This window comes from Salvia miltiorrhiza, chromosome 5 (assembly GCF_028751815.1).
Source record: "Salvia miltiorrhiza cultivar Shanhuang (shh) chromosome 5, IMPLAD_Smil_shh, whole genome shotgun sequence".
In the NCBI taxonomy this organism is placed as follows: Eukaryota; Viridiplantae; Streptophyta; class Magnoliopsida; order Lamiales; family Lamiaceae; genus Salvia; species Salvia miltiorrhiza.
In genome coordinates, this window is record NC_080391.1 from 24,422,854 (window position 1) to 24,437,883 (window position 15,030).

Genomic DNA, 15,030 nt, shown 5'->3' on the forward strand with positions numbered 1-15,030 from the left:
ATAGCGATCTTCCCTGGTACCCCTGGGCTGCATAAACCTTGGCCTCTCATTCCGGTGTGTACTCACCCATCCGGTGGCATTCATTAACTCCATGACCAAACTCGCCGCATATGCCACACAACTCTCGACATTAGGCTCATGGTGCGAGGTGGTTCTACCCTACTCATCTTCATCTGCTGCATCTCTCTCATAATTTCTGCCACCTGCTTCTGCAGCTCATACTGGGGTGCCACTGCACTGGCCTCAGCCTTCCTTCCACGGACTGGTTTCTGTTGTGAGCTCTCAGCTAGGGACTTGAAAATCTCCTTAAGCTCGCTGCAACCCGTCATAAAAGAATTACATCAACATCACATCGGCCAGCCGATGTTGCGGGCACTAGCGGAGGAGCTCTTGAAATCTCTCCTAAGCCTCATGAAAAGGCTCATCAGCTCCTTGCATGAAGTTCATTATTTGAGTTCTGATCTCCTGCGTCTTATGATTAGGGTAGTACTTCCGCATGAACTTCTCACAAGCTTCTCCCTAATTGGTGATGGAATTAGGAGGTAGAGACAACAGCCAAGTCCTCGCCCGATCCTTAAGTGCATAAGGGAGGCACTTAAGCTTTAACTGATCTTCCTTAAGATCCAACAATGGGATAGTTTGCACTTGAGTGTAAAAATCACAAATGAACTGCAGGGCGTCCTCATTCGGCATCCCGTAGAAAAGAGGTAGCAAACTTGAATCATTTGGTTTCAAGTTGTAATTTCTTACAGCGGTAGGGAGCACAATAGCCGAGGTGTTCGTGTTTCCCTATGACGGGCCGGGTGAAGTCTTCCCATATACTGCACATTTGCATTTGCCATGACTTCTTTGTTGTGAATGGATTGATCTTATTCTTCTTGTTCACGATCTTCACCGTTCTCTAACGGTTCCTCCAAGTTAACCGAACTTGAATCCTCAAATTCCTCCAAAATGAAGTTAGACTCCACTTTCTCTTCACCGACTTGCTCGTGAGTAACTGTTTCCACGACTTCTCTCGAACTGAACTCGGACTCCTCCTCCAAGCTAGACAAGACCTCACTAGGTCGATGAATGTTAGTCTTAGTAAGGGACTAGCTTTCTCTTTAGGCTTCTGCGACCTTGCATACACAACACTAACAAATAAATCAAACACACCGGAGGGAGAAAATAACCGAGTTAAAAGAAATAAACGAAATAAACACGGAAAACAAATGTAACACAACCAAACGCCTAAAGCCTTCTCCGGCAACGGCGCCAAAATTTGACTCAACCTAAAACACCTCTAGATTGACTTGCAATAGAACAAGGGCATCCTAGCATGATAAGTTGACCCAAGTCGTCTATCAAGGAAGGCTAAGCAGGGCTTCAATCGTGCTACTCACAGAAAATGATAAATCCTAAACACTCTAATCAAAAGTTGGGTCTGACACTCTCTCGCTTTCTTGTTCACTAAAACGTAATTGAAATGAAGCATGTAACGTTAACTATGCAATAAATAAATAGCATATAAAGAACATAGTGATAAAGCATAAAGAACTAGAATTGTAATCTAACACCTCTAAAAAGCGAATATGAAATCCTAAACATTGATCAACAATTCTCTAGGCATGAGAAAAAGGACAAGCATCAAACTCAATAAGAACATTAACCACCAATAGAAAAAGTCCTTAACACACACAATCAAAGGAAAATTCAGTGAGCAAATCAAACGACGAACTACTAGGCGTTAAAGTTATAAAAAGCATCAATCACATCAAGAACACTATCTAGAAATACTCCTTCATCAAAGCAAATAAACAACCAAGAAAATCCAAGGAAATTCAATAAAACTAAAATAAGAAATCAAATGATTTCTTACAATGAGTACTATCCAACACTTCAATCCAACGTAATGTAAACTAACATGATCTTCAATCCAACGAATTCAAAAGATGTTTGATGATGTTTAAATTACTCAAAAACTAGGGGGAAAAGGGTAAAAGTCGCCTAGGAGGCTGCTGGAGTCGAGAGTGCCCAAGAAAACCCTAAAAATGGGTTTTAAACCAAAATTCCGAAACTGTCGTTTTTACGCGGGCGGCGGCCGCCGCTCCACGGCACCACCGCCTACCCCATTCGCAGATCATCTCGAAAAGAAAGCAGGCGGGCGCTGCCAGGTGGCGGGCGGTGGTTGGCTCCAAAAACGTCAAAAATGCCTCCGTCACTTGTAAAAATGCCCGAGAATCTAAGAACCTGCAAACAACACCCAAGTGCACGAAAAACAGTTGAGCAAGTATATATATATTTTTAAAACTAGACAATTGTTACATATTAGTAAATCTAAGTTTTGAAGAACTTCTTTTAGACAACATTTATTGTACTTGATATGCTATTATTATCTTTGTCGCGTGCTAAAATCATCAACCAACTTCGACTTTTTACTCTTGAAATAACAATGTAGTTGGGTCGAGTTTTAATCTTAATAGCATATTTAGGAAAAATAAAATGAATCCAACCGTAACATTGAAAAATTTGAAGAATGTGTTGAATGTATAGAGAGAGAATAGAAAGTAGTTTTATTTCAGTTAATGAGTAAATAATGATTTTACACATGAGAATCATATTTATAGATTACAAAAAAAATATAGCGCTACGGTCCATTAATCGAGGCAATTGGGCCCATGTCTCGTTACAACATTTTATATTTTCGAGTGGACCATCGAGGTTGGCAGAGTTGAGCTCCAAGGTTGTGCGGAGCTGACCGCCAAGATTGATGTTTGGTAGAGTTAAAGTGCTAAGCTCTTTTTTTTGTCTTAATCTTTTGTCCTTGATTGAATTACACGAGCCTTGACTTTCTTCTTTGATCTTTCATCCAAGTTTGATTCATTGCGTTGATCCGTAATTTTTATTCATTAGAGGCCTGACCCAAAAAAAAAGGAGCATAATATCATCCACATCAAATGTAAAGTTGACCATGAGAGGAAACTGGAATGTTCTTAACATAGATTGTCATCGACTCTTGTTGATTGTCATGGCATACGAAACAATAAGACAAATTCACTACAAGAATTCAGCTTATAGACAACACAGTATAGATGACATATTTCAAACCGTGTTGTCTCATAAACCTATAGATGACGGTTTTCAAAAACGTGTTGTCTATATGGGGCAGCCATTGACGACAGTCATAACCGTCATATATTAGATAATACAATGTCCTTCGTCTTCTTCTTCTTCTGCTTCTCCTAGGGTGATCTTAAAGCAAGTTGCCGTCCAACTTCACGATCAAGCTTTAGGATACAGTTCAGAATATTTACATTGTAATCTTCAATAATGCACGAACATGCAAAAAGGTATTCTAAACTTCAATGTGATTTATTTTCTGCAATAGGATCATGTTAGTCCTAGCTCATATATGTTTATTGTTAGACATCCAAATATGATCCAATGACAATCGAAGCATGCTCAATACGTATTTCCATCATCTCTATTGCAGGCCCTGAGGCATTTTTCCACATCATTTTACTTAATAGAAACATTCTATTTTTTACATTAGCACTTTGGCAGTAAGATTATGTTTTCCATCTTTTATAGAAAGATTATTGTTGGGTCCGGGAGGGTTGACTGAACAGATGTATGGGGGATGGGGGAATACACCTGAAGGCTATTTTTGCAGCGTAAAACAAACTAATCAAATTTCAGTTAGAAAGATGGTCGAAGACTGATACTGAAGTGACTTCAGTAATTTGATATCGGTCGAGCACAGAGCTTAACTGATATCCACGTAAGGCTTTAGTCTAGAGTTTGCAAAACTGAGTAGAGTTATTGATCTTACAGACTATCAGTTGATTGGTCAGTTAGACTTATAACTCAGCAGCGAAAATTTAAACTTAACAACATTAGCTTTTTGAAAAGGTTTGTCACTTATAAATCCTTAGTTACACTTTTTAGTTAATCTAGTTCAGTTGTAAAATAGATTTAGCACAGATAAAAAATAACTGAAAGCATATAAACAACACAATAATTTTTACGTGGTTCGGACACAACGTTCCTAATCCACGGTCAGATGATTAGTCTAACAAACACTTTGGGCTAATGTTTAAAGGTGCACAGCAAACCTACCAACACCCTGGGTTGGATTTCTCGCTCGCTCTTAGCACGCTAAGACACACTTGTGCCCTCGTAGTGCTTCGCTAAGATCTCTGGAGTCAGAACCCTGGTCTGAACTCCGCTCAACTCAAACACTCTTTTCTCTCGGTTGAAAATGGGTTCGAACTCTTCCAACTAAGACTACTGAGAACACGCTCTCAAGTAATCTATTTTAGGCTTAAGATAAAACAGGGGTTGTCTAGATTTTTAAGAGAGTTTAGGTTATCAGCTAGACTGATTTTACAACTTTTGAGTACTCTCTTCTTCGATTCTAGGTTATGTTTAAGATAAGGCTGGTTTGTGATTTTAACAGAGCTTCAGCGTATGTCTTGAATCGGTCCCCTGATTAAAGGTGTTCCTCAAGCACTATTTATAGGTATATATCCGTTGGAGAGATGGTCTTCAGGATTTCAGTCGTTGTGAGACATTCCGTTCTTTGGGCCGAGGCTTCAATCTTCTTGGCTCTTGATTGGTTGAAGGTTTGAATCCTTTTTGTCCTTGGAGCAGGGTGTGTCTGAACTTTAGCACAAAGAAGAAAAGTTGGTATACTGAAAATGACGATCTTCATGTCTACTGCATTTAAGGCTCCGTTGTTCACACGTGTTTGCACGTGAGACTTAAAGTTTAACTTGAGAATCAGTTAGAGTCTTCGTCCTTTACTTGATAAATCATTGACTTCAGTTAAGTTGTCTTCTTGTTAACTGAATGTCTCTATTTCAGGTTGTCCTTCGTATTACCAGTGTCTTCCTTCAATTGTTCAGTCTTCAAACGCGCTTTGATATTCTAAGTCTTCAGTCTTCAGTTTATTCGGTCTTTGACATCGAAGAACTCCAGTAACCTTCAGTCTAGCTAAAAGATAGAACTCTAACAGTTGAGTTCAATAGAATGCTAGTCTAAGAAAAGAAAACTAAGGGTTTTGGGATCATTAAAATTTGGGATAGGATATTTCTTCTATTTCCCAACAACTATAATCCTTAATGTAAATATTATAACCTTTCTCTAAGAGTTGTTGCAAACTCCATATAGTACTTTTCATATTTTGCACGTAATAAACATTTGAAATAAATTCATGACTTTCATTTTACAAGCAGATTAAAATTTTCCCTTTTTCCGTTAATGGAAATTTTAGATATATCACCAAAGGAGACATTATTACTTAACGACTCATTGAGCTCCACAAACATGCTTCTCTTTCCACACATGTGATTATCCGCTGATTTACTTGCATTTTTCACTCTTTTATCGCGTTATTCTTAGTGCTATGGGCGCTTTTATTGAGTCGTTGAGTTGTCTATTGGTTATTTTGCATATTTTTGGTAGAATAGACTACTAGTCCGTGTTCGTGCTGTTTTTACAAGTTTTTGGACTTGATTTTAGAAGGTTTGGATGATACTAAAGAGTAGTACATGATGAGACGAGTCCATAGGCGCAAACGGAGCTCAAATCGGACATCGGATGAGCAAAAACAAGCGTCGAGAAGTCCGCGTGTAGGGTGACATGTGGCCGCACGCAAGGATCACACGGCGGGAGGTCGCGCGGTCCGAGCATGCAGCCGCGCGAGCCGACCGCGCGACGAGACAGAAATCTCTATACGACTGCGCGGGCAAGTCACGCGGCCGCGCGAGGGAGCCGCGCGACATCGCATGGCCAGAGCATGCGACCGCGCGAGTCATCGTATTTCCGCCCAAAAGTCCGTTTTTCTTCTGCTTACGCGATTTTAGGGTTTTTTTGGAGCTACCAGACCTAGGGCATATAAATACTCCCCAAGAACTTTTTCTCTGCACTTTTTATCATATTTTTACTTTCTGGAGAGTTGTGAGAGACGGAGAACGGAGCAAGAGCAAGATTGAAGATTCTCGATTTTACTACGGTTTTTCTTGTTGAATGTTTATTTGTTCTATAGAGATTTGTATTCTAGTTCATGTGTCTATGTGTGGCTAGAATCCATTTTTCCAGGGTTTAGGGAATAGACATGATTTGATTTCCTAACTATTTGATTCAATTAATTGAGATTTCTATTCCTTTTTATGTTCTTGTGTATGTTGTTTGCTTTATTGATTGGCCACCAATTTAGCATAATCATATGTTTTAATTTGATATCGAGAGATGATAATTAATACCTGAACTAAGAACATAGAACACAATTATTTTAATTCTAAAGGGAATTGATATTTCTGAGGGCGTTAATCCTAGGAACTTTTAGGAGTTGCATGTTAGAAGGTGTGATCCGGAGACGGTAGCCTTGCACGTAATCAACGGTTTGTATGCCATATAGACTAGCTTTGAGATTGCCTTAAGAATCTTCTTGATGATTGAATTGAACATGTTAGTTATGAGAATCTGTTGAAACCTTTGCATTGGAAAATTATTCTCATATCTATTTCTCCATATTTCTCAGCTTGATTTATTTCTTTCCTGTGTTTATTTATTTTGTTCTTTAAAACAAAAACTCTTAATTTCAATTTTCCAGATAGAATATTATAGTCTAGGATAGGAATTGGTACTAATCAGTCTCTGTGGATTCGACCTTGTTTGCAACTATACACAATTGCACCCGTGCACTTGCGACATGTAAAGAAATTAGCGAACAAGTTTTTGGCGCCGTTGCCGGGGATTGATTTATTATCAGTACTATCTGTTGATTCTTTGAGACTACTCTGGATTTTATTTATGTTATTTATTTAAGTTCTGTATTTCTTTCTTGTGGTTCTAATTTGAAACTCGTGGATTGTTTAGGTGGTATATGAACATAAGATCTAAAAATTTACCTTTAGTAAATTTTGATCCGGAACTTGAAGCTACGCTCCGCCTTATCAACAGCCAGAAAACTAAAGCCACACTCAACACGATGGCTACTGCAGAGGAAGTCCGTGAGTTGAGAGAACAGCTGCAGGCATTGTTGGATGCTCAGAAAAATGCTGGTGAGCAGAAATAGGCCCCAATTGATGAGGCGTTTACTCCCTTGTATCAGTACCAAGAGCCACCGAGAGTCAACGCAAATAACTTTGAGTTGAGGACTGGGCTGATTACCATGGTGCAACAAAATCAATATGGAGGAAGCGCCGTAGAGGATCCCAACGCGCACTTGAGGTAATTTTTGGAGTTGTGCAGTACGATAAAGATTAACGTCGTAGCACATGACATCATTCACCTTCGTCTATTTCCCTTCTCACTGAGGGACAAGGCTGAGACATGGTACCACACTCTACAATTGGGAGTCAATCCTACATGGGAGGAAGTGGCGCACTTGTTTCTACGAAAGTTTCACCCTCCTGGTCTCACATTGAAGCTGAAGATAGACATTGATCAATTTCAGCAATATGAAGGGGAATCACTAGCAGAAACATGGGAATGGTACCAGGAGAAATTGAAAAAGTGCCCGTCCCATGGCTTTGATGAGGGGACTTTAGTGGTCATGTTTTACAATGCATGTGGAGAACGCACGAGGATGTTCATGGATACAGCAGCTGGAGGGTCCCTGCTAAAGAAAGGGAGCTCGAAAGCAATGGAGATCGTAGAAAGTATAGCCGCTACAAGTTACCAATGGCCATTCGAGAGAGTGCAGTTGAAGAAAATTGTTGTTGCGTGTAGCTCAGATCCCATGGCATTGATTTCGACTCAGCTGGCAGAGATGAACTCGAGAATTGCAGCATTATCTATGGGCAATCCTGAACCAGCTGTGGAGGAACCGACAGGCATAGAAGACGCCAACTTCATTCATGAAAGGAACTATGGAAATTTCCAGTGTGGACAGCAAGGCGGCTACAATAGAGGATAGCATTACCAGCAAGGAGGGCGTCCACACCCAAATTTGGCATATGGGAATCCCAACAATGCAATTCAACATCCACCAGGCTTCTCGGTAACTAATGGAGTTCTAAATGAAGAGAAGAAGCCGAACTTGGAGGAGTTGATGATGAAGTTTGTCTCCAAGTCCGATGAGAGAATGGAGAAGTTAGAGTCCACTACCGCTGCTTTGGGGACTCAGATGAAGATGTTCGAGACCCAATTGGGTCAACTAGCCAATGCTTTTACTTCTACATCAACAAGGCCAGTTTCCGAGCAATACAACTATTAATCCCAAAGAGTACTGTAAAGCGATCAACTTACGGAGCGGGACTACTTATGAGGGGCCCAAGATGCCCGAGGACGAGAGTACACCGCAGATCGTAGAGAAAGAAGCTGAGGAGGTCGTCGTTAAGGTTTCTGGCAAAAAGAAAAATGAAAAGCAGAAAGCTACTTCGCCAGCAACTGTGACTATGTCATTCCCTCAGCACCATCAGAAAGAGAGGGTGAAAGAGCAGTTCTCCAAGTTCTTAGAGATCTTCAGGAAGGTGCATATTAATATTCCATTGGTGGAAGCACTGCAGGAGATGCCGCAGTATGCTAAATTCCTGAAGGACATTATCTCGAGGAAGAAGAGGCTGGGAGAGTTTGAGACGGTGAATCTCAATGAGGAATGTAACTTTCACTTTTAGCAAGTGGTCCCCTCTCTTTTTCACATGAAAATCTCGTCCAAGTCAACTGAGCATAATGCTGTAGCAAAATGCCAGCAACGCTGTAGTCCCTACACAAAACCAACAAAACTCTCATTTATCTATATTTGTATGAGATTAGCTAACTTTTGGCATCAATTTTCATACATCTCAATTCTCAAACACCTAAAGACGAAAGAGTGAAACGACAATAAAACGTAAAAGAAAACCTAAAGAACTACACAAAACATGCATCAAACTCTTCTTAAAAGCTTAAAAGAATGAGTAATAACTCTTAATACAAGAGTTATCATCCTGCTCCCTCAGTATCAGGTGAATACAGTAGAAAGAGGCCTAGAGAAGATCCATCCAGAGCTTCTGAGCCCAAAGCCAAGAAAGCTCTAAACCTTGGTGGCAATGCTCCTCCTCAGCCTCCCACTTTCAATCTGCAAGAAGAACAAAGACTAAAACCCTATGTTCTAGAAGGTCTTCTGATATCCTATCTGGACAGATGTGATAGAATTGATACATGGGTACCTGTAGATATGAATGACTGGTGGGAAAAGCTGAAAGAAAGTTATACCAAGTGGGTAGTATTTTCGAATCTGAATCGGTCTCCTGATTTCCAAAGACAGGCATGGAGACACTTTCTGAACAACTGGATTGAAAAGGGATTGATCAGAAGACTTACTGCTGCCCAGAATGAAGTAAGGATGCAAATGATTCCCTATCCACTGAAAAGATCTGTATGCCCACCAAGAGTCAGAAACGGTGTCAACAGAGATATCATCAAGAGGGAAGCAAACACTGTGGACAAGATATGGAATGTGACCAAGGACAATAACCCAAATGACTACCAGGTGATCTGGAAGACAGTCTTCACAATGTATGGTCAGAGATCTTAGTTTGTTAGGTTTGTCTTCTCTTGTAAGTTCTAATCTGTAACTTAACTAATTTCTCATCAGTTATCTTTTTAATGAAATGAACTTCTTTTGATCTCAACCTGAAGACAATATTTTTTTGTCCAGGCTCTGATTATTTACTTCAGTTATGTCTTCGTTTGTTCTTTTGAACTGATGTGTTTTTCCTTCGAATGCAAGTTAATAGATTATCCTGTTAAGGGGGAATAGTATTCACCCTGCTTAGTAGCTTGCTATTTCTGTTCAGTCTTTTCTTGTCTTAGAACTGATGTCTGGTTTTGGCATTATCAAAAAGGGAAAAATTGTTGGGAACTTAATAAAATATCATAATTCTTGTTTTGATGATACCAAAATTCTTAGATTTTTCTTATAATAGACTAGAACTGTTCGAACTCAAGTGTTAGAATTCTTTTTCTAGTTTAGTTACTGTTCTGAAGACTCAAGACTGAAGACCGGAGGACTGAAGACTGAAAATGTCGACTGATATGGCGAATAAAGGCAGAGTCAAATACTGATATATTTGATTGAACAGTCCAAGAATCAGTTACGACTGATTACTTAATGCGGGCCACGTGGATTCAGCTGACTGATACTAAAGTTAAGTATCAGTTAACATTCTTCCTCGAACTGAAGCTCCAAAAGTTTAAAGGAAGCCACGCACTCCAGAAGTACAGCCGCATTAAATGTAGAGATTTCAAGGATCGTCCTTTCTCTGCAGAGCCTTCCTTTTTTTGGTGATTACCTTTTCAGAGACGTCGCATCTCCTGCTCCAAAGTAGTCGTTCTGACCAAACAAATGAACCTCAAAGATTGAAGCCTCAGCAAAGTTCAAATCTATCTCCAACGGATGAATTCTTGAAGATCATTTCAGCCAACGGATCTATTCAAGACCTCTCCTATAAATAGAGCTCGATGATCACTTCAATCTTCACCGATTCAACTACACAAGCTGAAACGCTGCCAAAGTTTGAATCGAAGAAGAGAATCACAAAGCCAAAAATCAGTCACTGTTGATTACATACATTCTCTTAGAACTTAGGCAAATATTGTATATCCAAAGCCTAGGTATAACTGATTACAGAGAACATGTTCTTTGTAATCTAGTTGGCAAGTTTTCGAACCTCTATTCAACTGACCAAATTGAGAGTTTGAGCCGAGAGGAAACTTTAAAACTCAAATTCACAACTACTTGATTTCACAACCAAAATAAATCCTGGTTGTGAATTCGAGTTTTAAAGCTCGAATTCACAACTAGTTGTTTTGGTTGTGAATTCTCGAATTCACAACCAGTTTGATGAATTCACGGCTGAATTGCTAGTGTTACTTGTGAATTCGAGTTTTAAATCTCGAATTCACAACCAACTCTATTCCTAGTTGTGAATTCACAACTAATGGTTTTAGTTGTGAATTCAAACTTTAAAACTCAAATTCACAACTACTTGAATTCACTAACAAAAAATTCTGATTGTGAATTCAATTGGGTTGTGAAATGCAGGATTTCTTTACAGGGTGGTGTTTGAAGGGGTAAAATGGTAAGTGTGGGTATTTTTTTTAAGTTTTTATCTTAGTGGGTAGTTTTTAAGTTTACTAAAAGAAATAGGCTATTTTCAAAATTCACTCTAAATTATACTTCATCCATCCTTAAAATAACTATTCATATTTTCCTTTTCAGGTGGTCTCCTATAAAACCAGTTTCATGGTGAAACCAACTTCACAATAATACTACTTCAACATACAAATTACACTTTATCATGATAAAATGTCATTTGTATGTTGAAGTAGTGTCATTATGAAATCGGTTTCACATGAATTTTTGTGTTTCCTTTTTGGTATGTGCCACATAAGTACTTGTACCCCTTTTTAGTAAATGTATTTTATATAATCCACTCACAATAAAAATAAGACCACTATTTCACTTAGATATTCAATCAATTTCTTAAAATTCATATTATTTTCAAATAGGTACTCATTTGAGATATGAAATATTGAACAATACATATGCATACTTCCAAGGAAATAGTCTAAGCAGTCGAAAATCCAGAAAGGGATCATGGCTTGGGCCTAAACTCAATGCCTTGAACGATGAGGCCGGACTTCCCTTGATAGCCGTCCTTCCCCAACAGCCACGTCTCCACAGCGCCGTCGTCTCCTCGGTCATTAAAGAAGCTTCCCAACTCCACCTCCATCCATCCATCACCTCTCCGCACACCTACTCTTCCACTCTGCTGCTCCGACCCATTGGCCCGTTGCAGGTGCACCGCCGCAATCTCTGTCAAGCCGTCGCCTATCCTCACTGGCGCATCTCCAGTCTGGCCGTGGCGGTCGCGAGCATTCTCGTGCCCGAAGTGATTGAGGATAGCTTCTCTCTCATCATGACCATCGACTTTATCATTTGTGAATCTCACAAATGCGTTTGCTGATTCGAGTCCGCGAGCATTCCGATCATCCAGCTTGAACACCAGATAAGCTCCGTAGATGGTGTTGGAGGATAGCATCCGTGTGTCTATGGTGCCTCGGATTTCAAGCCACCAAACAGATTTCAACACAGCAACCTCTGAGAATCTGCAATTCATTAATTCACAATCATGCATCCACACAAAACAAAAAAAAAAAAAAAAGTGATGCGAAAATCAGGTATTGTGAATGACCTTGAATCTGGATGGGGTATTAAGTCCCAGTACCATGGGGTGTCGCCACACCAGATAATTCCCAGCTCTCTTGCTCCCACCATGTAGCACTTTTTCCCACTCTTTTTCTCGAGAGAAAAACTCTGTTTCAAACTTAAATGTCTTAAAACATTTCATCAATTCTTAGTTTCCAACAGTACCATTAAATCGATTCGATTACATTATAAATAAACGGATTTATCTGTAAATAAACGGATTCGATTACATTTCCAACAGTACCATTATATTTTAGCTGCACTCCTGTGCCGATGTCGGCACCATGCCAATCCTTAATTTCTTGTTTTAATAAAATTATTTAATCAATGTTAAAATTAAATCTAATTAAACTAATTACGAAACTCTAATCACATATTATTATATCTTAATTACACTAATTATAAACTCTAATTATGGATCACTAAATCCTAACTACAAATATTAGTAATAAATAATTAACCCCTCTCATTCCTAACTAAGGATTGTGGAACGTCCACACCCAAACTATCCAAAAAAAAAGTTCCTTCTTTTTTCATGCGCCAAAACTAATTTTGATTGAAAAATTATATGAATTCTCATATTTCATAAAACTCATCAAAGGAAGAATTTGTAGAATTCTCATTATTGGAGTGATTACACAATTTTGTTAAACTAAATTACTACAGGAATAGGCTTACCAACTTTCCGGCATCGATAAGAATCGGAGAGTGGCAAAGACTAAAGTAAAGCTCTTTCTTGTTGGCGTAGACCACCGTAGATGCTGATCCTGACACTATCTCCGGCAAATCTGCCGGCAGAAATCTGTCCCAAACAGTGTCGGAGTCAGCGGCGGATTTAAACCCTTTTGAAATGACAGCGAATCTTGAGGCATCCGCCGGGGAAGTTCGCCGCAGAATCTCCGACAAAGACTCATCCGGCAACGTAGATAGAAGGTCCATCCTCATTGGGAAATTTGTCGAAATTAAGGTCACGGCAAGTCGGTGAAATTAAGGGAAATTTGCTTTGGACTTCACGTCGAAACCAATAAATTTCCTCACAAGTCAGAACAAAAGTTGGATTTGTATCAACCATCTATATCTATATTATGGTTAAAATAATCCTGTCACTGCAAGCATTTTTTCTTTTCCGTGTACAATGTTTTTTAATTTGGATTAAATATCAAATACAACATCAATGTTGTCACCCTTAGGGCATGTTTGTTTGGCACGGATTATGTCCTGGGAAAGTAATCTGATTCCAAAATATTAAATTCCTGTGTTTGGTTAAATTTTTGTCAGATAGAGAAAGTAATCAGAATCCTGAAAACAAGGAAAGTAGTACAACTTTCCAGGATTCTTATTCCTAGCTTTTCTTAGGTATTCTTTTTCCTCATTCTCAGGATTCTAACTTACATATATATCCAATATTATTTTTTTATAAAATGAAAATTATTATTATTATTATTATTATTATTATTATTATTTTAAGAAAATCATAATTTAATTTTTAGAATTATGAATCATACTTATTATTATTATTATTATTATTATTATTATTATTATTATTATTATTATTATTATTATTATTAATTAATTACTTAATTAATTAATTAATTCATGAATTATTTTAAGAAATCATAATTTAATTCTTAGAATTATGAATCATACTTATTGTTAATATTATTATTATTATTATTATTATTATTATTATTATTATTATTATTATCTAAGAAAAAAATGAATTTAATTTTAGAATTATAAATCATTTAGTTAATCTTAATAATGTACTTTGTTGTTACTATAAAATTAAGGGTAAATATCACTTTAAACCCCGAACTATTTTCACACTAGCTATCAATTATATTCTGAATTATTGAAAATAATTTTTTAAACCTCGAAAATTATATTCTGAATTATTGAAAATTAAGGGTAAATATCACTTTAATTCTTACATATATTAATTAAATATATTTATTTAATGATACAATCCAGAATCCCAATAATTAGTTTTGATATTTCCAAACACTGGATAATGAATCTATTAGAATTCATTTTCCATGGAATCATTTTCCTGGGAATAACAATCCCAATTCAGATTACTTTCCTGATGTCACAGCCCGCCCTAACTAAGGATAGTTAAGCCGAGTGATCTACGACTAGGGATGGGGTTAAAGAAGAAGGGGAAGAAAAGGGGCGTCATTTATAGCCGTAAAACTTACTCATCTTAATAAAACTCGTCATTTTTATTCATGAATACTCAATTGAAAAATAGTCTATGAAAGACAGCATAAAACTTAATTAATATCATTAATCAAGTTATACATCATATGAAACCATTCTCTTAAGACTCAAAGTATGACATAACATACTATAACATCAACAACATCTTGCAGCGGAAAGTAGCTAGACATATGTATGAAGACATATTCTAGACAGGTTAACTATTTATTAACAACCCTGGAGACTCCGCTCATTGCAGCACCATCATCACATCAGCTCAACCTGCACATTTAGAAAACATATGCAGGGCTGAGTACAAAAGCACTCAGTGGGCACGTATGCCTAGGTATAAAAATACATGCTTCAAAACTGTAAATTGTCATGCCATCATAAACAGTACAGCAAGGGAGTTTTTCGCTAAAAAGGCCCAAGCTTACTAAGTTCATTTGTGATTCTTAAAGTACGTCTGCAGACTAAGTTCTCTTGTAATCTATCATATCTGGAACTGTGTGCCGGAGAGGTGGCCACCTCTCACGGTCACTTGACCGGCCAACCCGCTAGATGACTCACGGTCACTGGTGTACACTAGCCCTGGCAGGATAGCTATCAACTGCTCAGGACCCGAATTCGATTGCATCATTGGCAAAGCC

The 15,030-nt window shown here is 38.2% G+C and overlaps 1 protein-coding gene across 1 annotated transcript; it reads right to left on the reverse strand.

Annotated features, from left to right (window-relative positions):
* Window positions 1-11,429: 11,429 nt before the first annotated feature.
* Window positions 11,430-13,315, reverse strand: LOC131024175 (F-box protein PP2-B11-like). Its single transcript, XM_057953679.1, has 3 exons — window positions 12,860-13,315; window positions 12,168-12,289; window positions 11,430-12,081 (listed from the first exon to the last, which is right to left on the reverse strand). The coding sequence occupies exons 1-3, from the start codon at window positions 13,124-13,126 to the stop codon at window positions 11,568-11,570; spliced, it is 903 nt and encodes a 300-aa protein (XP_057809662.1). The 5' UTR covers window positions 13,127-13,315; the 3' UTR covers window positions 11,430-11,567.
* Window positions 13,316-15,030: the final 1,715 nt, after the last annotated feature.

What these genes read in the sequence shown, in the direction of transcription:
- LOC131024175 (XM_057953679.1), bottom strand. Translation starts at nt 13,126, where the DNA reads ATGAGGATGGACCTTCTATCTACGTTGCCGGATGAGTCTTTGTCGGAG. An exon ending in TTATCGATGCCGGAAAGTTG is followed by an intron (nt 12,290 to 12,859) that starts GTAAGCCTATTC and finishes AGTTTGAAACAG; the next exon opens with AGTTTTTCTCTCGAGAAAAA. An exon ending in ATACCCCATCCAGATTCAAG is followed by an intron (nt 12,082 to 12,167) that starts GTCATTCACAAT and finishes AATGAATTGCAG; the next exon opens with ATTCTCAGAGGTTGCTGTGT.